General features: G+C 38.2%; 1 protein-coding gene across 2 annotated transcripts in view; it reads left to right on the top strand.

The window, feature by feature from the left end:
- Positions 1-23,642, top strand: part of LOC149263425 (protein TIC 22, chloroplastic-like) — a 348,042-nt gene extending 324,400 nt beyond the window's left edge. For both annotated transcript variants that reach the window (XM_089387760.1, XM_089387756.1), the window contains 3 exons: positions 22,879-22,962; positions 23,188-23,223; positions 23,324-23,642. In XM_089387760.1, coding sequence (XP_089243886.1) covers positions 22,879-22,962; positions 23,188-23,223; positions 23,324-23,446 — 243 coding nt within the window. In that variant the 3' untranslated portion in view covers positions 23,447-23,642. The remainder of the gene's footprint in view (positions 1-22,878; positions 22,963-23,187; positions 23,224-23,323) is intronic.
- The last annotated feature ends 2,873 nt before the right edge of the window (positions 23,643-26,515 follow it).

The following is a 26,515-nucleotide window of genomic DNA, read 5'->3' as shown; positions in this document are numbered from 1 at the left end:
ATCATGATGATGTGATCGTTGAACTGAATATTGATATTGGGCTAATAAAGAAATTGAAGTAAAATTGCTCTAAGCATAGAACATACCATTGTTATCCTAAAATTAACCCATAGGCACTACCCCCATAGCCTGTTGTTGGGAGACAGCTAGAACGGAGTGGGCAGGGATTAGAGTGACAACCCCTACCCTAAGCGGTTGTCTCAGTGCCTGTACGATCCAGGTGAGAACAAACATCACCAAGCATATTCTTCTTCTCTTCTTCATTGATTGGTTTGCACAGGTTTGAGGCAGGGATAACAACAAAGGTTTACAAAGGGTCCGAAATTACAGGGTCCAAGGCTCGCATCTGTTTTAGGTTTTTCGGTTATAGTCGCAAGCATGTCACAGAGCAAAATCATCCACAATCGTTGGCTTGTAGGTACCAAGGGAGCGACCAAAAACCTTCAGTCACTCACACAACCTCTTCATGCATGCGACTGAGAAGTTTGACTCAGATTTGACCGAAGACTGATGTTGACCGTAGTTGACCGCAAATGGGAAAAGTTGTCTTTGATATATTTTGATGCTGAAAACATATTTCTGAATATTGTTGGGTTGTTTTGTTGGATGATATTGTATTGGGCTCATTGTACTCTATTATGAACATTTTATGACAATCTAATAGAAGAAGAATTTCAAAGGGTTTTCCCCCTTATGGGGTTTTTCCCTGGTCTTGACCAAACCTGGTGTCTTTTGTTGATGTGTTGATTGTCTCCTTTATCATTGCATTTATTGTTTTATCTTCAATTATTGTTGATGAATGGAAATACTAATTGGAATTGAAAAGTTGCTAATTGAAGGATTGAATTGGGCTAAAGTAATTGATACAACATAGAATAATCTGAAAAATTAACATGGTATCAGAGCTAAGGTGAAGGGCAAGTCCAAAAGGAGACAAGCATTGAAGCAATAATCTTTGTAAAGTTGAAAGAGACGATCTAGCCAAATGAAGGGGACTTCTTTCTTCAAGGAAAATGAGAAGTTGAGTAACTTGTTGACCACTGGAGTGGCAATTGATGATTATATGAAGACTCCATTCCCAAGGATGATCCAGAAGACACTTGTACCATCAAATATCATCAGCCAACAGAGTTTTCTAACTCTACTTCTATCTTCTCATCATCTTTCTTGTACCTAGATTCCACACCCTGCGGGGAATTGTAATAAGTGATACTAGTAATGATGAGTTTTTGAGTCTGTAACAAGCCTAGAATGTTGGGACTCGATCAACAAACAAGTACACCTTGGAGTGTTTTTTTTATCTAGTTAATTATCCATTCTTTTTCAGAGGCGATAATTTTATGGGTTTTTTCACTCACGTTTTACCCCAAAGCTGGGGTGACAGTTTGAAGGTTGAGCCCCTAACACATCTTAGTGTCTAGAGTCGATGTATATTACCATACTAGATCACACAAAAAATTCTGTGGAATTTGGTTAGGTCTAGGTAGTCATTTTTTAATTTTTTAAATTTTCCGCCCTACAGAAATTGCTAATAAAATTGTATTTGTAATGTAATAACTGATGTCTAGAGAATTTGTATGAGGTATGAGTAATGAAATTTGAACCTTTCACCCTCAACTTTCTACTATGACACACTTTGAGGGGTTAAAAATGTGTTTTGAACCCCCAAAACACACTTTTCCTAAGTTTAGTGGGAAATTTGGCAATTAATTAAGCCATAAATTAAATAACTGGAGAAAAATAAATATCCACACATGTGAAATGTTGTGGAAATGAGGTGGAAAATTATGGAGGAGTTAAAGTGAAGTTCCAAGGTGATGTAGACTACTAAAATAAAGGAAATGACATGTGCTCAAATAAAATCGAATTTGTGAAGTTAATGCACATTTGGGAGGATTTGGGAGAATATTTGGTGAAGATTTTTGTGGGAAATTGTCCCCAAATGGGTTACCACCCATATACACTTGTCATTCTATCATAAAATTCGAATTTGGCACATAAGGAAATAAGAAAATGATGTCCACTTGCCAAAATTCGATTTTTACACTTGGCTTTGGAGCTCCATTCAACAAATTCAACTTTCTCTTTGGGATTGTCACCTCATGCCATTTGTCATTGTCATTCTTCATTGGGATTTGCTCCCAACTCTTTATATAATAGAGCCATGGGCTCTCATATTGTATCATGTAATAAGCTATTGGGCTTGAGGAAACTCTATCATTTTGTACTTGCATACTTTCTTAATATAATCAAGACTTTGGGGCTATCTGACTGGTGTTCTCTTAGCGTTATGAGGTGATCTCCTTTCATACTACTGCTATTGTGTTTAATTTCTTTCGCATGTTGGATTAATATTAGTTTATGCTTGCCATCTTGCTTGGACTGATGTGTGCCAGTTATCTTGCACATATCATTGATTTAGAGTAGTATTCTAGGGATAAGCTTGCCAATTCATTTTAGGAGGAATGCTTGGTTTATCTAATTCATTATATTGCTCTAATCTTGTGCAAACTAATATATGTTCAAGTGTGTAGGAAAGATATTTTGTATTGTGTGTAGGAATCCATCTGGAAGTGGGAGAAATCTCAATTAGATTAACTCACTATTAGAGTCACATCGATTCAAGGCTCAGCCATTTTTTCGCTCCAAGTTTTCCATCCAATGAAGAGCAAAAGGGAGTTTTCTTAGTCTATAGCTACTTGATCATCCATTTAAAATTCAAAATACTTCTTTGGTTCTAGTTCTTTCAAAGTTATTCTCCTATTTAGGAGCCATTTCTAAAGCTAGATAAGTATGGGGGTTCACTCCCATTACTTTAGCTAGTACTTTGTAAATTAAATTCTAATTTTAGTTTTAGTTTCTTTTTCCTAATTTCACACTGACAATTGGTATTTTTTTGTGTTTTGTAGCCCATAGGCTTGAGCATTGGGAAGCAAGGAGTTTGAGGAGAAGCTTTGGAAAACTACTCACTTGTGTGTATGCAAGATCCCCTCGCGCTATCCAAAGATTGATTTCTTGGGAGGCCGTAAGCACTTGGGAGAGAGTTGCAAACTCATCTAGGCCATGGGCCTTTTGAGCCTTGTGAATCTCTTTTGGAGAGTTTTTTCCATCTTCAAGTTTGTTGTTGTTATATTTTTAGGGAGAGAGTCTAGCTTTGTTAGAGTCCCATCTTTGTAAAGCTCTATCTCGTATTGTTGGCTGCCCTCTTAGAGGCATTTTTACCCGGTTTAAGCGCTACTAAAAGATAAAAAAAATTGTTAGAGGGAGCTTGTGATTTTTCCCTTGGCATCCCCCTTCCTCATTTAGAGGAGGGATTCTCGTGGGTGGCCTAATCTTGCTTTTAGTTTTTTTTTTTTTTGAGTTTTATAGCTTCTAAATTTCATATTGTGCATGCTTAAAATCAATACATTTTACTCCACATGCAAATTTTTACTAATCTTGTATTTAAATTACCACATGCATATGCTATCAAGTTTTGCAAACTATTTCTCTTTGAAGCATTTGCATGAAGCATTAGTTTAATTTGGGGAATTCACACAATTTGCACTTCATCTAGGCATTTTAGTATAGGAAGGCCTCAAGCCTCATTAAAACTTACCTCCAACTTAAGTTGGTTGAATAGACTTTTAGGGACCTTCTACCTCTATTGACTCCTCATTGTGAGATCCAAACATTTGGGCAAGGATGAGGTCTGAGGACTAGAGTTCAATTGTAACTTTGCCTTAGCACTAATTAATAAAATGAACCAAGAACAACATTTCATCACATTTCCTTTGGTTTAAAGTCTCACATGCAAATCTTATTTCAAGAGGCACTTTGGATGCAAGCATTGTAATCTCTTTTAATTTTGCAACAAGTTTAATTTTCTTGTAGTTGGAAATTGACTCATCTTTGGATTAATTGCATATTGTTATGAATGGTTGATTTTACTTTCAAGTACTATTATTTTGGGTTGCAAACTTAATTGCATGTTGTCATCTTGGTCTAACATTTGAGTTCTTTTTGTATCATTTTGAGCAAGATAGTTTCCATGCTTTGATTTGTAGACTTATTCATCTTGAAAGCATTTATAATATCTTGTGCTAAGAATTTATTGTTTCACTTTTTAGGGTTATTTTGGCTTTCCATTTGAAAGCATCTCACTTCATTTTAAGCAAAAATGCAATTTCATTTCTTAAAGAGAAAATACTTTGAAGGCATTGGTTGTTTATGTATTCCATGCTTATCTTATGATGGTTATTGCTCATATCAGTTTTTGCTTATAAATCTTAAATAGATAATCTATTTATAATCTATTTAACTCTAACAATTCTCCTAGAAACTCACATCCTTTTTAACTTAATTTTTCATTAGGGACCACCCCCCTTAGCTAACCTAGGAGATAGCTTAAACAGAGAGAGTCGGATTAGTTTGACAACCCATTCTTTGAGTTCCCTGCCACCAACCACACCTTGTGGGGTTTAAGGCTTTTCTCACTAACTTGTAGGTAGGTGTAGGTGGTAGGGTCAACATGACTCATCCAATTTTGCTACATGGAAAGTCAGGTTGGAGATCATAGTTGATAACAATGATGTTTTGGACTGCATTCAAGGAAAAGTACTTGAGCCTCCGGAGAATGCTTCCGCTGCTGCCAAGAACAAGCACAAGAAAGGTGAGTTAAAAGCAAAGCAAATTATAGCTGATGGTTTACAAGATAATTTACTTGCATATGTTGGAAACTTGAGAAGGTCTAAGGATATGTATGATAAGAGAGTTGGCATCTATGAAGTCAACAATTTGAAGGATGTCATCTCCTTGAAAGATCAACTCAAAGACACAAACATGAACAAAGGAAAATATGTGCAAAACTACATAATGAGGATATCTTGTCTTAGAGATCAATTGCAAAGAGTTGGAGAATTTGTGCCTGACAGGGAATTGGTGATTATGACTCTAAGATGTCCCTCCTATTTGGGAAACCTTTATTACTACGATAAACAACAACAATGTCCTTCCATCATTTGATGAAATTGTTGGAAAGCTCACTTAAGAAGAATCAAGGATGATATCAAGAGGAAGGATTCAAAAGCATGAAGAAGGAGAGCTCATTGCATTCATCACTCATGATAAGAAGAAGAAGAAAGGAAAAGGAGGTCCATCAAATTCAAGAAAGCCTCCTTCTCGAAATCCAAATAGAAGAAATGAATTTTTGAACATTGAATGTTACAATTGTCATAAGAAAGGCCACTATGCTTGAGATTGCCCTGAGAAGAACAATGGACCACACTACAATACTAGAAGCAACAACAACAAGTTCAATGATCAAAGAAGAAGAGATGACTGAAGGAATGATTGCAATGGAAGAGATGAAAGAAGAAGAAGAGATGCTCCAAGTGATCATGAAGAAGATCGTCGTCCACAAAAGAAGTCAAAATTCTCCAGGTATGAAAGTAATGTTGCGAATCAATCTGAATATATTCTTATTTCTTCCCTTACTAGTTCATCTCCTTTGGATTCGTGGGATGGTTGGTTGATAGTGGGGCCACTCATCACTTCTTTGGTTATAAGGAAATTCTCTCTAATTTGGTAGAGAGGGAGTCAAATTTGAAAATCATCCTTGGAGACAACTCCACTCATCTTGTTAAAGGTTTTGGGTCCGTCAAATTTCATTTGAATTTGGGAGAATCTATTTTGCTCCATGATGTGATGTATGTGTCGGGATTGAAGAAGAATTTGGTATCAATATCCACTTTGGAAGACAAAGGGATGAGGGTTGCCTTCATCAAGGGAAAGGTTCTTACTTGGCCTATTGGATCACCTATGAGAGATGCATTCACATTGGGATCAAGATATGAAGGAATCTATAGGGTTACTGGAAGACCACTTTTAGCATTGGTCCATGATACTAATCATCTAAGTAAGCTATGGCATCGAAGATTGGCCCATCTACACTATGATGCTCTTCGAAAATTGGAGAAATTGGTCTTAGGGATTGCCAAGGTTCAAGCCCATCATGATGGAGTATGTCCAGGTTGTGCTAGTGGAAAGAAGACAAGGGGGCCATTCCTCTCTAGCGAGAACAAAACAAATGACATCCTCCATCTCATCCATTTTGACATATGTGTTCCGATGCCCATGCATTCTATTGGTGGCCATCTCTACTACATCGCCTTCATTGATGACTTCTCGAGGAAGACATGGATATATTACTTGAAGCACAAGGATGGAGCCTTCAAAATGTTCAAGAAGTTCAAAGCATTGATTGAAAATCAAACAATGAAGAAAATAAAAATATTCAGGTCCAACAATGGTGGGGAGTACACATCAAAGGAGTTCATTGATTTTTGCAAGAAGGAAGGTATCAAGAAAGAGATAATTGTGCCGTATACTCCCGAACAAAATGGAGTAGTTGAAAGAAAGAATAGGTCCATTATAGAAGCTGCCTCTGCCATGCTCCATGATCAAAAGTTGCCAAAGTTTCTTTGGGGAGAAGCAACAAATGTTGTCGTATATGTTCAAAATATGGTACATCATCAAGCATTGGACAACAAGACCCCTGAAGAAGTGTTCACAGGTATCAAGCCTGATGTTGGTCATCTTTGTATATTTGGTTGCCCCGTATACTTTCATGTGTCGAAGGACAAGAGGAACAAGTTGGAAGCCTCGAGAAGAAAAGGTACGTTTGTTGGATATTGTGAAAATTCTAAAGCATTTAGAATATATATTCCTGGTCAAAGGAAGGTTGAAATTAGTAGGGATGTTAGAGTCGATGAAGATTTTGCCCTTGGAAAAGCAAGGGTCCTTCCTTTGCCTCCTCCTCTTGAGAAGAATGATGATATGGATATTTTGGATGGTCCTTCCATGCTCAAATCTGAGACAAAGATTTTTGATGATCCCATGGAGCCCATGGATCCCTTAGATCCTCCTCCAAGTGATCCTCCTGTCAGGAAGAGGCCACTTTGGCTTCGAGACACATTAGAGGATGATGAGAGTCAAGCTCCTGTTCGAAGATCATTTAGAGAAAGGAAGAAGCCATGTAGGTATCAGGGATATGTTGCAGCGATGAGCACTATGATTCAAGCCGAACCTCCCACATTCGAGGAAGTCGTGAAGGAACAAGTTTGGAAAGATGATATGGCTGAAGAATATGATTCGATTATGAAGAATGATGTATGGGATATTGTGTTGAGACCAAAAGGTAAATTTGTGGTGACTTCTAAGTCAAGATCAAGCATGGAGTTGATGGTAGCATCGAAAAATATAAAGCAAGATTCGTGGCCCGAGGATTCTCCCAGAAAGAGGGAGAAGATTATGATGATATATTTGCACCTGTGGCTTGATATACAACCATTCGTTTGATAGTTTCCCTTGCCGTAAGTCAAGGATGGACCCTTCATCAGATGGACGTGAAGACTGCATTCCTCCATGGCATGTTACAAGAAGAAGTGTATGTTGAGCAGCCACAGGGATTTGAAGTAGAGGATTGAAAGACACATGTTTGTAGGTTGAAGAAGGCATTGTATGGTTTGAAGCAAGCCCCCAGAGCATGGTACGCTTGCATAGACAGTTATTTGGTGAAGTTGGGATTCACAAGAAGCAATGTCAATCCCAACCTCTACTTCAAGGTAGTCCAAGGTATGTCGTTGATTTTGGTTTTATATGTTGACGATCTATTCTTGATAGGTAGTGAGCCCTTGATGATCGAGTGTAAGAGGGAGCTGGTCTCTGAATTTGAGATGAAAGACCTTGGACTTGTTACTGCTCAAACTAGCAAGGGTCCTAAAAGCAGATCCTTGAAGGGTTACTACTAGGCTAAGGGAAATAATATCGACCTGTTAGTATAAGGATCAAGAAATGGATGGACCAATGATAGAGCATGGGGTTATCTTGGAAGCCTATTCATAAGAGAGGCTCAAATATGTGGCTTTCTTGTCTTGGAAGACAAGATGGAAGGCTTTCTAGGAAGGGCTTGGGGAACATTTCTATGATTAGGTTTTGAGTATGTGTCTTACAAAGGAGATCCCTAAGTCCTAGAATTCTTGTGGAAACTTGGGTTACAGGTGATCTTTGAAGAATTAACCTTGATAGTGCATGGGACCAGAAGGGACCAAGTGGACCCAAGGTTCGGTCAAGGGGATAGGATTTAGCAACCAATGATATGCTTGACCTAATTAGGGAGGGGAAAGGGATCAATGAATGAATTTTCAATAAATGTCAATGCAAGGATCCTAGTGAGGATTCTAGCCTAAGGGAAGCCAAGGGCAAGAATTGGTCTTCAAGCTAGGGCTTGCGATATCTCAAGATTCCACCATCAGAATCTCATTGGAGAGCTTCTTGAGGACACAAATCAAAGTATTTGGATGGCTAGATTGTGAGATAATTGATGACCTAGAGGATTAGACTTAGAGAAGAGGAAGGGGGGTAGGGAAAATAGGTTTAAGGTGATCATCTTTGGGTGGACCAATGCCTAATACTTTGGGGAGATTGGAGTCAGGTAGAATTATGACTATGGACCTTTGAATTTTGTAGGTCAAGGATGTTGGCATTATGATACAGGTATTGTACTTGATGGCAACTCACTCAGATGAAAGATCACAGTATAACAGGTAAACAACAAAGATTTACAGATTAGTCTTCACAGAATGAATAAAGAGAGGTATATGTAGGTTCACCATTAACCAAGCTGTGTATACATGCATGTTCATTGTATACAAGTCGTGTATACGTACACACGCACTTTCACAGAAGGAAAAGTGCGCATACCTTGGAAAACTAAGTTTTTGGTCCAAAGTATTTGGTCCATGGTATTTTGATCCATGGTATTAGTCCAAGGTATTTGGTTCAAGGTATTGACCCTAGGTATTTGGTCCAAGGTATGGGTCCTAAGTGGTTTTGGTCCATGGTATTGAGAAATGCCTAAAACTATAAAAGGAGGAGAAAATCATTAGGCCAAGGTGTGCAAGTATCGAATATCAGATGAAGTGTGAGATCTAGTATGCAGGTTATTGGGTTATGGTGCATTGTTGGATCTGAACAAAGGATGAACCTTAGCGGATGATGAGGGATTAGATCTAATGATGGATCGGGATCTTAAGGCATAAAATGAACTATCGTTATATGTTTTTGCTCATGTATATTCTAGATCTGAATACTGACGCATATATTATTCTGTAAATGATATGATCTAGGTATAACTAAAGTCTGGAATAGCTGCAGAACTCTGAATTTATATTTGCAGATGTATACGCTGGTTGGCTTTGAGAAAAGCGCGTGTACACGCAGGTTTGACACATGGAAGTAGCATATACCTTATGAAATATGTTTCAGTTGCTTCTCTTCACTGTTGTAGAGTTCAAGGTTTTGGTTACTGTATTCTGGTGACAGTATTCTGAATGATCAGATTGATGGATTGTCTAAGTGAATGATTCGGTTGTGGTTGGTTCAAAAGGTGATTGGTTGAGGCAGAGGTATTTGATGATTGAATGATGTTGTTGATGGATCCAGTCTGAAAATTTATCAAACATGGTCCCTGGAGGAAGAAAGAAGGTCATAGCCTTTTGTAGGTTGGTGCCTACGTACCAACAAACATATTGGCTAGTACAAGAGTCAGAGGGTTGTAGCTCCCTTCTAGTAGCAACTGGAAAATGAGAGAAGGTTGCAGCCTTCTGCAGCTAGAAGCCTGCGTACTGGTATAAGTCTGCACTAGTACCTAATTGTAAACATAATTTTCTTATTATTAAAAGAAGATAGAGATGACAACAGCAGGTGGTTTTCACCCACATTGGGTTTCCACCTTATATCTTGGTGTTCATGTGTGTTGCTTATGTGTGATGCTTTATTCTGCTTTTATTGCACTGTCTAATGAATTCTTGATATACTGGTTAAAGTTCAATGCATGATAAATTGGGTAAATCAAAAGATCTCTGCATATACGCTGGTTGCCTTAAGTACAGTCGCGTATACACGCTAGTTCACTTAACTGAAGTAGTGTATACAAATCTGTTTTGAAAATTAAATTATTGATCTGATAATATTGATTCACCCCCCCTCTCAGTATTATTTCCAACAATTGGAATCAGAGCAAGTCCTTCAGAAGAAGCTTGATCACTTGAAGGAAGATCCATCATCATGAGTAATCAAGAAAACGGGGGATCCATCAGACCGCCAATCTTTGATGGGAGCAACTTTATTTATTGGAAGATAAGAACCACAACCTATCTTCAATCACTTGGAATAGATGTTTGGGAAATCGTGGAAGGAGGATATACATTTCCATCAGCAATTCCTATAGATACGACAGGTAAAAAGCAATATGAAACCAATGCCCAGGCTGTCAATACATTATTGGGAAGTCTATCACAATCAGAGTTTGTCAAAGTTATGCAACTCAAATTAGCCAAAGAATTATGGGACAAAATCGTTCTAAGCTACGAAGGAGACTCTCAGGTAAAACGTGCTAAACATACCCCCAGAATTCAATATGAAACTCTTAAGATGCACAATGATGAAATTATAGCTAGTTACTTCTTACGTATAGATGAGGTTGTTAATTGCATGAAGAATTTGGGTGAAGAGATAAAGGAAGTTACCTTAGTTGAGAAAGTTTTAAGATCCTTGTCTACTAAATTTGAATCAAAAGTATCTGCCATAGAAGAAAAACATGATCTACAGACTATTACTATGACACAGCTTCACGAAATCTTAACTGCCTTTGAGATGAGAAAAGGAGGCCCATCAAATATGAGAGAAGCCGCATTTAAAGCTTCAACAAAAGGAAAAGAAGAACTCAATGAATCAGGACATATTTCAGAAGAAGAAGATGAAGTAAACTTTGTCAAGAAGCTTCAACAGGGTTCCAGAAGATTCAGAGGTAAACTACCTTTCAAATGTTTTGCCTGTGGTAGAGTCGGTCATTATGCTGCCAAATGTCCTCATAAAGATAAATATGATAAAGGGAAGGAATCTGCAAAATGGAATAGAAAACAAAGTAAAAAGAGCTACTATACTCATGAAGATAGCGATGGTTTATCAAATAGTGATGAAGATGAAAATAGTAATGACTATAGACTTCTGATGGCTTATGAAGATGATAATTTTTGGGATGCTTTAGATGAAGATGACCTCTATGAAGAAATCTCTAAACTCAAAATCTGTTTAGAAGAAAAGAATATGATTATAGATACCTTGACATACCAACTTGCTGAAAGAGAAAAACACAATGAAAAACTAGAATGTGAAATTGTGGGTCTAAGAAAGGATCTTGAGAAAACAAAAGATCTCAATCTTAGATTTGCTAAAGGATCAGAAACCTTAAATGAAATTATCAAAGTGCAGCGTTCTCCTCTGATAAATACAGGTCTTGGATATACTGAAGAAGCATCTCAATCACAAAAGCCGTCAACCTCCACTAAAAGCTATCTTGATGCAGCAAAGAACAGTGAACAATATGACAATCGTCAGCAAAGGCATAAAGTAGATCATCAGGTAAATCAGGCTCAATTTACTTCAAGGATGAACAAAAGCCACAACCAACCTTAGGTAAATCATACTCAATTTGCTTCAAAGATGAATATCAATAGAAACTACAATCACCAGGTCAATAGATTCGATAATCGTAGGAACTTCTTTAATGGTCAATGTTTTTCATGTCATAACTTTGGACACAAAGCTGCTCAATGTGTTGCTTACAAGACCATCATGACTAGAGAAGCACGAAATCAAAGGAATGTGACAGGGATCAAGAAAAGTTCCTACAATAACTTTTCTCTTCTTGAAAATGAAATAGAATGCTCAATCTGTAACAACTTCGGCCATGAAGAATCTGAATGCAGGAGTAAATTTCGGCAAATACCTCAAAAGTAGTAAACTCCATTAAATCCAAAAATATGGAGAAAGAAAGAACCGCAAATAGAAAAATGTGGTATAGCCCTGTACGCAGAAGGACAAGAAAATCAGTGGTACATCGACAGTGGATGCTTAAAACACATGACAGACGACAAAGAAAAACTTCACTCGTTTAATGCCTTAGAAAAAGAAAAGAATGTGTCATTTGGAAACGGCACTCCTGCTGTGATAAAAGGTAAAGGCTCTGTTTTCTTGAAAGAAAAGGTTAAAGCTGGGAATGTTATGTATGTTGATAGTCTAAAGCATAACCGGTTGAGTGTTAGTCAAATGTGTGATAAAGGAAATGAAGTAGTATTTTGATCAAACGAATGTGTTGTTCGTGAGCTTGATATAGGAGCAACCGTGATCAAAGGTACAAGAACTCCAAACAACTTATACATACTCAAGGGAGGACAACAATAGTGCTATCTAAGCAAAAATGATGAAAAATGGCTATGGCACAGAAGATTGGGGCATCTAAGCTTTTCTCAAATAAGAAAAGCATGCAGATTCCAGGCTGTTCCTGATCTTCCTGATATCAACATTCTTGAAAATATAATATGCAAATCATGTCAATTCGGTAAGCAAACCAGATCTCACTTCATTGAAAAAGAAGGATCAGCTAGTAAGCCTCTTGAACTTGTTCATACTAATTTATGTGGACCATCAAGGAAAAAGTCACCTCGTGGAGAAGAATACTTTATATTGTTCATTGATGATTTTTCTAGAATGTGTTGGATAGGTCTTCTAAAGCATAAAGATGAAGCATTTGAAAAATTCAAAGCCTTCAAAGCTTTGGTTGAAAATGAATCAGATCGCAAAATCAAATGCCTCAGATTTGATCGAGGAGGGGAATTTACCTCGGATGAGTTCTTTGACTTTTGTGAACAACATGGAATAAAAAGGCAGTTCTCCACCACAAGGACTCCTCAGCAAAATGGAGTGGTAGAAAGAATGAACAAAACTGTTCAACAAATGGCTCGAGCTATGCTAGATGAATCTGGAACTCCTGCAACCTTCTGGGTGAAGCTACATTCGCCGCCGTCACTATTCTCAACCAAGAAAATGTACGGGTAAAGAACACTCAAACTCCACATAAACTTTGGTATGGTAAGAATCCTACTGTAAAATACTTCAAAGTTTTTGGAAGCGAATGTTACATCAAAAGGACTGATGAAAAACTTGGTAAGTTTGAACCCAGAGCAGATGAGGGTATTCTTCTTGGCTACTCTTCCTGAAGTAAAGGATATAAATGTTATAATAAAAGACTTGGGAAAATTATTGAAAGTATTGATGTTGTGGTTGATGAAGCATGCAAAAATCCAAAATAGATAAAAACTGAAGATTATGACAATGAAGAAGATGAGGATCATTTTCCCACATCAAATCACACTGATTCTGAAGAAGAAACCAATGAAGCACCAGAAGAAGAGATAACGGTAGAAGAAAAGACTCTATCCAGGTATGTTTAGAAAAATCATCCAGAAACTCAAATTATAGGGGAAAAAGGGGTAGGTGTGCAGACAAGAAGAACTATTATAGAAGCCTCAAGCTATCTAGCATTACTATCTTCCATTGAACCTCAAAATGTAAATGAAGCATGCAAAGATGAATGTTGGGTCAAGGCCATACATGAAGAACTTGAGCAAATTGAAAAGAATAATACTTGGGTATTAGTTCCTAGACCTCATGATAAGAATATCATAGGAACTAAATGGATATTCAAAAACAAGCTGAACGAAAATGGAGAAGTTATTAGAAACAAGGCTAGACTTGTTTGTAAAGGATATGCTCAACAAGAAGGTATAGATTTTGAAGAAACTTTTGCACCTGTTGCTAGACTTGAAGCCATAAGAATGTTTCTTGCTCTTTCTAGTTTTCAGAAATTCAAAGTATACCAAATGGATATAAAAACTGCCTTTCTTAATGGAGACTTAGAAGAACAAGTCTATATTGAACAGCCAAAAGGATTCATTCTTGGAAATGATGCAAAACTTGTATGAAGACTTAGAAAGGCTCTCTATGGTCTAAAACAGGCTCCAAGGGCCTGGTATTACCGTCTTGACAAATATTTCCACCAACAGGGTTTTTCAAAGGGGTCAATAGATAGCAATCTATATACAAAGATTGACACTGATAAATTGCTAATAAATGTTGTTTACGTTGATGATATCATTTTTGGTAGCAACGAAGAATCCATGAGTCAGAATTTTGCGTCAGTAATGCAACAAGAATTTGAAATGTCCTTGCTTGGTGAGCTTACCTATTTTCTTGGTCTACAAGTTCAACAAAATAAAGATGATATTTTTTTCTTGCAAACCAAATATCTCAAACAGATCCTGAAAAAGTACGACATGGAAGATTCTAAACCAATATGTAACCCAATGGTAACAGGATGCAGTCTTAGCTCAAATGATGAATCAACAGTGGTACATCAACCAACTTACAGATCCATGATTGGCAGTTTGCTTTATCTAACAGGTACCCGACCTGACATCATGCATGCAGTAGGAATAGTTGGAAGATTCCAAGCAAATCCAAAGGAATCATACCTTTAGGCAGTCAAAAGGATTTTCAAATATCTTCAAGGAACATAGAACTTTGGTTTATGGTATCCTAGAGATACAGATCTTACACTTCATGCATATACAGATGCAGATTGGGCAGGAAGTGTTGATGACAGAAAAAACACTAATGGTGGTGCATTCTATATGGGTTCCAGGTTAGTGTCTTGGATCAGCAAGAAACAAAGTTCAATTGTATTATCTACAACTGAAGCAAAATACATGGCTGTTGCATCTTGCTGCACACAACTACCTTGGATGATGCAAACCTTGCAAGACATTCAGATTACATGTACTCCACCCATCTCCATTCTATGTGATAATACAAGTGCTATCAGTATTTCAAAGAATCCAGTCATGCACTCCATGACCAAGCACATAACCATCAAATATCATTTTCTACGTGAACAAGTGCTTGAACAAAAGGTCAAATTGGAGTATGTTCCCTTCAAAGAGTAGGTTGTTGATATATTCACTAAACCACTGCCTAGAGAGACATTTGAATATTTCAGAGAAAAGCTGAGAGTAGTTGCTGCGTAATCCTGCTATTAAATCCTATTTTTCAGAGAAAGGTGGTTATATGCGAGTTGCATGAATTGTAGTCATGTACATACACAGGTTTCTGAGGGCACAGTGGCGTATATGTTGGTTTGAAGAAAAGCAGTGGGCCAGACTCAAAAAAAAGGGGGTCTGCTATGGTATTGTCAATTGTCTGTTCTGTTTGATGATGGTTACAATCTGCTGATAACATGTGGAAATATATTGGTCCTCATAAAGTTGTTGATAACTTGATATATATCTGATTGATGATGATGCTTTGATATCTCTTACTGACATATGCAATGATCAGATCTGACAGTGAACAGGTGGAACAGGTTCAGGGGGAGAACATGGTATTGTTGGCATTATGTCTAGAAGTCCTTGGTACCTAATCAATGATGATGAGTTCTTAATTGATGATATTTTTGGAACTAATGATGGACATATATAGGTTGCTGGTCTGGATGTTGTTGATAGATGCTGCTGATGATACAGATCATATGATAGTTGTTGATGACTATTATGGTCTTGCTTAAGATATTTGGTCTTTGTTACATATATCATGTATATCATGTAAAGGTCATGAAAAGACCTAATTTGTATCCCCACTTGGTTGGGTGGATGAGTCAAATTTTGGTATATCCCCACTTGGTTGGAAGATGGATGTATGTATGAGTCATTGGTGATAGGAAGGTCATTGGTGATGTATGTATAGAGTCATGTTATTCTTTTAGAACATCTTTTTGCAGACTTTGCTTGTGCTCAGGGGGAGCATGGACTCGATCATGGGAGCTCAATCAGCACACTTCAGCATATCAGAGAATTTAGCATGTACTCAGGGGGAGCATGACCCTTTGCCCTTGATGTCAAAAGGGGAGAGTGACTTGGTGTGGTTGTTGCCATCAAGTCCAAAGGGGGAGATTGTTGGCATTATGATATAGGTATTGTCCTTGATGGCAACTCACTCAGATGAAAGATCACAGTATAGCAGGTAAACAACAAAGAATTACAGATCAGTCTTCACAGAATGAAGAAAGAGAGGTATACGCAGGTTCACCATTAACCAAGTTGCGTATACACGCAGGTTCACTGTATACAAGTTGCGTATACGTACACACGCACTTTCACAGAAGGAAAAGCGCGTATATCTTGGAAAACTAAGTTTTTGGTCCAAAGTATTTGGTCCATGGTATTTTGATCCATGGTATTGGTCCAAGGTATCTGGTTCGAGGTATTGACCCTAGGTATCTGGTCCAAGGTATGGGTCCTAAGTGGTTTTGTTCCGTGGTACTGAGAAAGGCCTAAAACTATAAAAGGAGGAGAAGATCATTAGGCCAAGGTGTGCAAGTATCGAATATCTGATGAAGTGTGAGATCTAGTATGCAGGTTATTGGGTTATGGTGCATTGCTGGATCTGAACCAAGGATGAACCTTAGCGGATGATGAGGGATTAGATCTAATGATGGATCGGGATCTTAAGGCGTAAAATGAACTATCATTATGTGTTTTTGCTCATGTATATTCTAGATCTGAATACTGACGCATATATTATTCTGTAAATGATATGATCTGGGTATAACTAAAGTCTAGAATAGCTGCAGAACTCTGAATTTATATTTGCAGATGTATACACTAGTTGGCTTTGAGAAAAGCGCGTGTACACGCAGGTTTGACACATGGAAGTAGCGTATACCTTATAAAATATGTTTCAGTTGTTTCTCTTCACTATTGCAGAGTTCTGGGTTCTGGTTACTGTATTCTGGTGACAGTATTCTGAATGATCAGATTGATGGGTTGTCTAAGTGAATGATTGATTCGGTTGTGGTTGGTTCAAAAGGTGATTGGTTGATGTAGATGTATTTGATGGTTGAATGATGTTGTTGATTGATCTAGTACAAGAGCTAGGGGGTTGTAGCTCCCTTCCAGTAGCAGCTGGAAAATGAGAGAAGGTTGCAGCCTTCTACAGCTAGAAGCCTGTGTACTGGTATAAGTCTGCACCAGTACCTAATTGTAAACAGAATTTTCTTATTATTAAAAGAAGACAGAGACGACAACAGCAGGTGGTTTTCACCCACATTGTGTTTCCACCTTATATCTTGGTGTTCATGTGTGTTTCTTATGTGTGATGCTTTATTCTGCTTTTACTGCACTTTCTAATGAATTCCTGATATACTGGTTAAAGTTTAATGAATGATAAATTGGGTAAATCAAAAGATCTCTGCATATACGCTGGTTGCGTTAAGTACAGTCATGTATACTTGCTAGTTCACTTAACTGAAGTAGCGTATACAAATCTGTTTTGAAAATTAAATTATTGATCTGATAATATTGATTAAGCCCCCCTCTCAGTATTATTTCCAATAAAGGAGGCCTCAAAGACAACTTCGCTTGGCACTAGGGAAGTAACAGAAGCAGCTTCAAAGACTTTATACTTCGTTTTGCAAGGTAAACGACTTGTCAAGATGAATTTCAGTAATGAAACATCCTTAGGAACATTCATTCATTATACATGGCCTATACATGAAGCATTCACTATCCATAAACAAAATTTCCACAATTTCGCATAAGAGATGCAACAAACAAGCCCTAGTATAGTGAAATCCCAACAACAATGTATGTGACAAAATTAGAAAGAAAGAATAGCATTAAAATGTACTTACATGTATAAGAATATATCCAACCATCCAAAAACTTGCCATCAAGAAGCTCCAAGACATATGAAGATTATCCAAACATCAAAATTCATTTCATTCTCCAATAATTCGTCCTCCATGAAGGATAGCGAAAATCTCTAAAGAGATACTAGTTCCAAATCCAAGTGATGATGCTAAAATGAATCCTCATCACTTCTATTTATACACTTCTAATGAGTTTGATTTAGCTACTTGGGCCTACATTAGCCCCTAAAATAAAATAATGTGCGAAACAACTAACTTTTGGTTGCGAAGCCAACCAAACTAGCTCATAAACAAAAGAATAAGCCTCTCAAGAGGTCGAATGATCAATAATACATGTCGTTGGGCCTTCTAAAAACCCAATGAAGTTCATAAGTGCCACAATGATGAATAACACTCCCAAAAGTAGTGTACAAGGGGTTGGCCCCTTGTTCTCCAAATAATAAACCTGTGGTGCTCCCAATGGGTGTGAGGGCACACAAGTAACCTCATGGGCCTCCAAGTAGGTCGAAGATGCCTGTAGACCATTTGTAAGGGCTCAGATGATGGTGTAAGTGATGCCACATCAACATACAGGTCTTGGGTCATCTGCCAAGTGTATGGTACAACTGTGGGGCCAACTAGGCATGGTGAACCAGGTGCATCTTCCTCGTCCAATAGGTGAATCTCGAGCAATCTCTAAACATATTTGGGGATCCATGGAGTGTTGTCTACTGCTGTGGAGGTCCATGGCTCTCAACACACACCCTACATGTGCCAATGTAGCCCTCGGGAGGGTTAGGACCCCATATAGGGAGACCAAACCCAAAATGGAGACCATCTGCAATCCTGCATAAGATCCAATGCATCCCCTAGCCTTCCAATACAACAAGTCATCAGTAGAAATCAAGTTAAAGAGCTTACAAACCATGGACAACAGGTGGGAACTTCATAATGGCATGCCCTTCCATAGTGGGCTTTGGCATGTGCTAATGTCTCCAAGCTCCAAATGGGGTTAACCAAGTATCCTATTAGGTGGTTTCTACCTTTAAATGGGATAGTATGTCCAAGGTACATCCTTCAAAGGGTGGTGGCATGTGATAAAGAGATGAATGGAGTAGGGAATGAAAAGGGGCAGCCCTAGGCCACATGCTAGGGTACTAGGGTAGCTAGCAAAAGGGAAGCCCACACTTGGGTATATAATGTATAGGAGGGAGCAATCGTGGTACATGAGGTGCCCCGACCTTGATTTTTCCACCCTTCTTTATATGCCTTTTTCCTTTTATGATTTTTCTTTGATTAACTGCTCAGGGCTCAAGGGATAAGAGCATGATGTGTAAGGTATAGCAGTGGATACCCCCTTTAGGGTAGAGTGGTTCATTGCCAACTAGGGGTTGGGACAACCATGGGTTTCTGAATGGTAAAGTAGGCTTATCTAGAGCCTGTAGGAACTAGGGTGATGGCCATGATAATGGAGTAGAGCTCATGTATTGGCTTTTGCCCACGTGCTAAATGTGTTTGTCCCAACCATCTTTTGCATTTTGTGGTACATTTTCTTGTTGAATGTGGCCAATTATGCTTTTACTTTTCTTTTTAGCTACATCAACCTCTGGGGCATCGTACTAGGCCTAATCCAAAGTGTGGGCAAGGGGAAGGGGAAGGCTAACCCTATGTGGACCCAGGTGGGAGGAGTGATGAATGGGGTTATAATGAGCGTTTGGGGAGTGATATATGTGGATGAGGGAGCAGGACCACGCAACCAAAATCATGGTTTCCCATGAAGTACCATCCTTAAAGCCCAAAGGTCAATAAAAGAGATCCCACAAGACTAGGGTCCAAGGTTAATATCCAAAAGAGGTCTAGGAGACAAGAGCATAGACCTAGCCCACTCTTTTTGCTGAATCCCCCCCATTAATCCATGTCCAAAAGTTTCCATGATAAGTAAACTACAATACTCAATTACCAAATGACAAGGCATACCTTTAGGTTTGGGAGGCCCAACTTCAAATATATGACCATGACAAATGGGTGAGGGACCACATGGCTGGGTCAGGCGGTAGAGAAATGGCACAACGAGCTAGTTGGTGGCTGCAAGGGGATGTTGGTTGCCAATTGAGGACCATCTTCTAGAAAAAAAAAATCTAGGGATATCACCCACAAAATGGTGGGTAACAGGACTCATGCACTACTTTCTAGGCCTTGAGGTGTGGCAAAGGCCCAGTGAGATTTTCCTTTCACAAGGAAAATATGTTGTGAAGTTGTTGGAAAGATTTGGAATGACAAAATGCAAGTCACTACCCACACCGATGGAAATAAACTTCAAGAAGTTATGTGGAGAAGTTGCAGGACCCGATTTGGCGAATCCATTCGAGTATAGACAGTTGATTGGGGCTCTGATGTTCCTAGTGAACACTCGTCCAGACATATGCTATGCAGTGAATACATTGAGTCAATTCATGACTGAGCCTCTCCATGCACACTAGATCGCTGCCAAACACATTTTGAGATATTTGCATGGGACGATCACACTTGATCTGAGATATTCTATTGAAAATGTTCGACTTCATGGATACATTGACGCTGACTGGGCAAGAAACATTATCGACATGAAGAGTACGTCTGAATGTTGTTTTAGCCTTGGATCTGCCATGATATTTGGATGAGAAAGAAGTAGAAGTCCGTAGCATTGAGTATTGCTGAGCTAGAATATATTGTTGCTACCATGGCTAGCTGCGAAGCAGTTTGGTTGAGAAATCTCTTTGGAGAGCTATTTGAGCAGGTCCTATATACTACAGTGATATATTGCAACAACAAGAGTGGGATCCGTTTGACAGAGAATCTTATATTTCATGACAAGTCCAAGCACATAGAGATTCAATATCACTTCATTCGAGACATGGTACAGAGAGGAGTCGTTAGATTCCATCACATATCGACAGATGAGCAGATTGTAGATATTCTTACCAAGGCTTTGTCGAAAGGGAAGTTCTTGGTCTTCAGAGAGCAACTTGAACTGATCAATGTGACCCCTCTTGATAAGGGGCATCGCTAATCGAGGACACTGAGCCAGCTCTTCCCCCCTGCTTGAGCTCTCAGGGTGTGGAATTGAGATAGAGGGCTCTTGGGGTTGAGGGATCTCTGAACAATAGGGTATCACCCCTATTTGTTACCCATAGGCTTGGAGATGTTGCTCCCTTATCTTGGTCTTTGTAGAGTATACCCCATTTGGCATCATACCCACAAGTTGGGCTTGTTGGGATTGCCCCTCCCCATCTAGCCAACCGGTTGAGGCGGCTTGGGGGTGTGTGATCCTTACCTTTTGGTAAATTGGATATGTCGCCCAAGCTCGGATTATGATGCAAGTGTTCTACCACATGACTCTTGAGGGTCATTATTGGGAAGAATGGTAGGCAATAGGATGGGTTGAGATATGCTCCCCTATGTGACTTAATGCTTGATATGAGGTCGGAGATATTTAGCTCCCCCATGAGATTCTGGGTTGAGATGTACTCCCCTATGTGGTTTCAGATTGAGATATGCTCTCCGACGAGATAAAGGGTGGTAGCTTTAGCTCCCTGATGATTCTTCTTCATTAGATTCGAGAATGTTTCAGCGGATAGAGTTGAGCAGATACGGGACATGATATGACGGTAGGATATACATGATGATTGACGGTCAGATATTGACGGGTGGAATTCTCCCTAGTTGAGAGGGAGTGTTAAAAATATGCAACTACAGTCAAATTCCACCTTCGACAGCTCATTTGATGGAGATGAGAACGGCATTGAATTCCACTTTTCAGAGGACCAAAATCAACCTAAAGATCACTCAAATCGGATAAGGGAAAGTGCACTTATGAAGGAAAGCCCACATATGCACATTTGAACAAGGTCGGCTCTAAAGAAAATTGGAAACCGTTGGAAGCCTATAAATACAAGTGACCTTAAGCTCATTTGGACATCACCAAGCATCTTCTTCTTCTCTTCTTCATTGATTGATTCACACAGGTCTGAGGCAGGGACGACAACAAAGGTTCGCAAAGGCTCTAAAATTATAGGGTCTGAGGCTCGCATCTGTTTTATGGCTTTTGGGTTATAGTCGCAGGCACATCACAGAGCAAAATCGTCCACAGTCGTTGGCTTGCAAGCATTAAGGGAGTGACCAAAAACCTTCAGTCACTCGCACAACCTCTTCATGACTGCGACTGGGAAGTTCGACTCAAATTTGACAGAACACTGAAGTTGACCACAGTTGACCGCAGACGGGAAAAGTTGTCTCTGATATATTTTGATGCTGGAAACATATTTCTGAATATTGTTGGGTTGTTTTGCTGGACGATAATGTATTGGGCTCATTGTACTCTCTGCTGAACATTTTATGACAATCTAATAGAAGAAGAATTTCAAAGGGTTATATCTCTTGTTATGTGTTGACTGTCTCCCTTGTCATTGCATTTATTGTTCTATCATCAATTACTATTGATGAATGGAAAGACTAATTGTAATTGAAAGATTGCTAATTGAAGGATTGAATTGGGCTAAAGTAATTGATACAGCATAGAACAATTAGCAGTCTAACTGCTGATCACTTTCAATTCCAACACACTGTACACAACAACGAAAACCTCTAGCTGCAAATAGGAAGACAGCATACCTAACAGAAAGGCTTGCATCAATTAGTGTTAGGTCTATTGGCTCAAGAGATGAGCCATGACATATGGATCTTCAGTTCGCATTCCCCTTTTCCTTTTATAACTCCTAGACATTAATAAACTGTTTTACTTTTGTTGTTGCACTTGCTACAAGAAATTCTGGCATTTGCAATTTTCTTTGTGAACTACATTTATAAAAATTAATAATTAATGAACATGTATGATCACACTTGGTTAATATTTTGATTTTATTTTCATAATTTCTCCTGCTCAGCATCAATATGAATCTGTATGTAGACAGAATTTCACTGAATTTAAAATATAGCTGCATGCTTTTGAACATGAAATTCCCTAATAATATATTCGTGTTAGTCTTTTAGGAAGACTTGGAAGGCTCTCTTTTCTTTGTGGTCTACTTTTATAAAAAATAACAATTAATGAACGTGTATGATCACATTTGTTTAATATTTTGATTTTTTTTTCATAATTTCTCCTACTCATCATCAATATGAATCTGTATGTAGACAGAATTTCACTGAATTTAAAATATAGCTGCATTCTTTTGAACATGAAATTCCCTAATAATATATCTGTGTTAGTGTTTTAGGAAGACTTGGAAGGCTCTCTTGCACGAGCATTTCAAAAGCAGAAGAAACTAAATCCATCTTTTGACGTTAGTACAGATATTCAGGTGTGATGCAAACCCTATTGATTTCACTATTTTTCTAGAGATAGTATCAAGTGCTGGGATTTGTTTCTTCATAGTGTGACTTACAGGAAGAAAACCCAGGACATCATCTATAATATTCTTAGTATGTTGCATTAGATGAACTCAACATATGATATCATTCATTACATTGATTACAATCCTAAATGTCCGATTAGAAAATATTCTTTTACTTTTCCTTTCTTGTAGGTCGGAAGCTTTGAAGATGTAATCAGGAGGATGGAGGTATTTCCTTAACTATATATCAATGTTTTATTGTTGCAATGGTCATTTTTGGGTAGACATTGACAGAACCGCTAATTATTACTACCAATGAACAATGCAGTCTGGGGAAGAAAACTCTGCATGGGAAGAAATTGTTTTCATTCCACCAGGCCTTGATGTCTTTGATCATGTGGGGAAAACAGGCTCAGCTCAGTTTCCAAGTGATGGTACTGCATTTTGTTGATTTTGAGCAGAGCTGTAAATGTATCTTGATCCTACCTTGAAAACTGGCGGGTATTTTGTTTCTCTTATATGTTTTCTTCAATGTTGCTTAGTTCCTGGTACTTTATCATATACGGGAGCTGTTTGGCCAAGGGCTGTAGATGATTGGCTTATCTTTTAATTTTTTTAATGAGAAGTAAGAAAACTTTGGAGAAATCTACCGTCAGAATAGCAAACGAGTTTTGGGAATGAAGTGTCTCAGGTGGTAACTTTGAAACTGAGGCATCAGCAAGGTAGTCCTATTCTTTTATTGGATGAATTTTTTGAAATAATGTCTTTGTAAGTGCTGGGCTACATTGGCTAAGGAATCAAATTACATTAAAATGGTTGCAATGGAAGGCCTGCATGTGTACCATTATTCACAAACAATTTAAATTCATGCAATCACTACTTTGGGAACACATTTTCGAAGGCAATAAAGGCAAGCTTTTGGGTCTATTGCTTTCATAGTTTGTTTTTCCTCTTTGCTCTCCATTTTGGGCATTCAAAACAGCGAACATCGCTTTGGAATGGCATGTGCATTTGACGTATGCAAGTGATGGGAAAACATGGTATCTCAAGAGCCACAAAATGTTCTACAATTTTACATTAATATTTTTACATTTGAAAGGTCTGCACAGCTATTAGATCTTGGCTTATGCCAGTTGTGTCAACATAAATAGCCTGCAAATTTAGGGAAGTTTGTAGCAGATAGGTATCATTTTAAGAGAGGATATGTGATGAACACTTTTTTATAAGACTCATTTATACATATATGAGAAAACAGATTAGACTGTGTATATGATTAGTTTGTAGCATTTTGTTAATGTTACCACAAAATCTAGCACCTTAATGCAATGTCATATAACAGCTAGATGAAATGGCCTTACAATGATAGGTCAATAAAGGAGCAAGATGATCAATTATATATGCACGGTTTAGTGTTTGTGATTGAGTTTTTATAGCTGAAACAAGCATAAAACAGCAATATAAAAGATGATGTCAGCCCTATAATTAGGGTTTTATTACGCAATTAATGCTAGATATTGATTTTTTTTTAATTATTAAAACCCAGTCCCTATTAAAAGGCAAGTCACACATCAAGTAAAATTACTATTTTTCAATATTTCAAGAAACTCTAACTCTAACCCTAGGTACCTAGAATTTAGAGAAGAGAGAGAAAATATTTATAGAGAAGAGATGGATCAACACCTCCTAAACTAGTGCCTTGATCTAAATGGGCAATGGAGTTACTAAGGGAAAATTAATGAAGATGACCATGATAAAGAGGTTGAGAGAGAAATAGCCTCTTCTTACAAACCCTAATGACTTCCTTAAAAGGGGGATTTTAAGTTCAAGAGGCATAATTCAGAGTTTTCTTGAAGGATTCAAGGAAAATAACTTTGCATGGCATAAGTAGTCAAGATTTCAAGATAAATATTGCAATTTCAAACATGTCACATACAGAAACCCTAATTCACATAAGATAGCAGACAAAATTTAAAAGATAGACAATAAACTTACCAAATTTCCACAAGAATCTCTTCAATCTATCTCAAGAAATGTTCATCATGCAAAAATCCTTCTCCAAGACAAATTCACATGACAGAATCACATTGCAGTGAAGTAGAATAGAAGACAATAGCTAGTGAACACTTATAGAGAAATAAATGCTTAAGGCACTAGGTGATGGCTAATGAGGGAGGTAGAGCTCATGCTAGGATTTTTCTTGTATGCTAAATATGTCCTAGCTAGCTTTTTCATTTTACATTATCTTTCCATTGTGGCTTTATATGCTTTTATTGTTCTTGCAGTTGCATCAATCTCTCAACCCAAGTTTTCGAGTCTTAACTCAAGGATGTGGATATAGGGTGCCAATCCTAATGACCCGTGACTACCAACTTGAAGAATGAAGATGTATAATTGGGAGAGATGGAAAGTGGTATGGATTACCTTGGACACACAGTATCAATCACAACCTCCTATTTGTGAATTATTCCCCTCCTAAATAGTGGAAAGAAAGGCCTCAAGGTGGGTCACATTGGAATAGGTGCAAGTGATAACCTCCATGGTGAAGCGTTGGAACAAGGATACAACCTAAAGTGGTCAATCATCCATTTCAACTTGTGATCCATAGTAGAATGACCCTAAACATTAAATGAAAGCGCTTGATTCCAAAAATGGTTAATGTACCTCATATTTGATGACCCAACTTCATCGGATGAGTAGGCTAGATGTACCAAAGCATAGACTAGAGCATGGATGGGAGGCATTTGAGGCTAGCTATCTATGGATCATGATAGGACTACTAGTTGGAAAGGTGAAACAAGAAGAGAAAATTTTTGTCCTAAGGGTTGCCCACTTGGGTGGGTAACAATTAACTTCTCAAGTTCACTTCTTTATTATGTGAGCCAGCCAATATAATATAATCAATGACCAGTGAAGACTATAATTGGACAGTTCCAAATTAGTGCTACATATGCAAAGGTCAATTCAAATGAGTAACACTATGAATTTCTACAAGTGTGCAATGGGTCTTCATTTGTAATCTTATTGTTGTGGGGAAAAATGCCTATGCAGGACGATCCTATCCACCTAAGGTGTGACAGTGCCTTAGCAACAAACAGAGACAGCTATTCTAGTATTCTTCCTTTATGAATTAAGAATGAAGAGAGATGGATGGACTAACTGGTGTCTTCCGTTTGTCCCTCGATCCAGTTTCCCTTCTCTTTGAGAGTTCCCAGCTACTTGTCTTCTCGCTCGCCCAGCTTCAAGAGGTTTCTGCAAGATCACAAGAAGAGAACACTACACAAGACATGGATTCATATTCATAACTAGTTCAGGATTAGAAATAAACTAAACATACTAATGCAATCATACATCAAAGATACATCAGTATATAGGAGAAACCAAGATAGCTTTATTGATGAATAACAAGGTTCAGGAAGAGATACAACCCAGAGGGCTCCAATCCAGAATCTCCTTCCCAGCAAATGGAATTCCTATCTTCACCCCCTTCAAAGCATTAAGCACCCAATTATTCCAATCTCAA

This window comes from Pinus tabuliformis, chromosome 6 (assembly GCF_031772625.1).
Source record: "Pinus tabuliformis cultivar Carrire ecotype Pingquan chromosome 6, CPIR1, whole genome shotgun sequence".
In the NCBI taxonomy this organism is placed as follows: Eukaryota; Viridiplantae; Streptophyta; class Pinopsida; order Pinales; family Pinaceae; genus Pinus; species Pinus tabuliformis.
The sequence above is the reverse complement of the archived record's forward strand: the minus strand, read 5'-3'. Positions and strand labels throughout refer to the sequence as shown.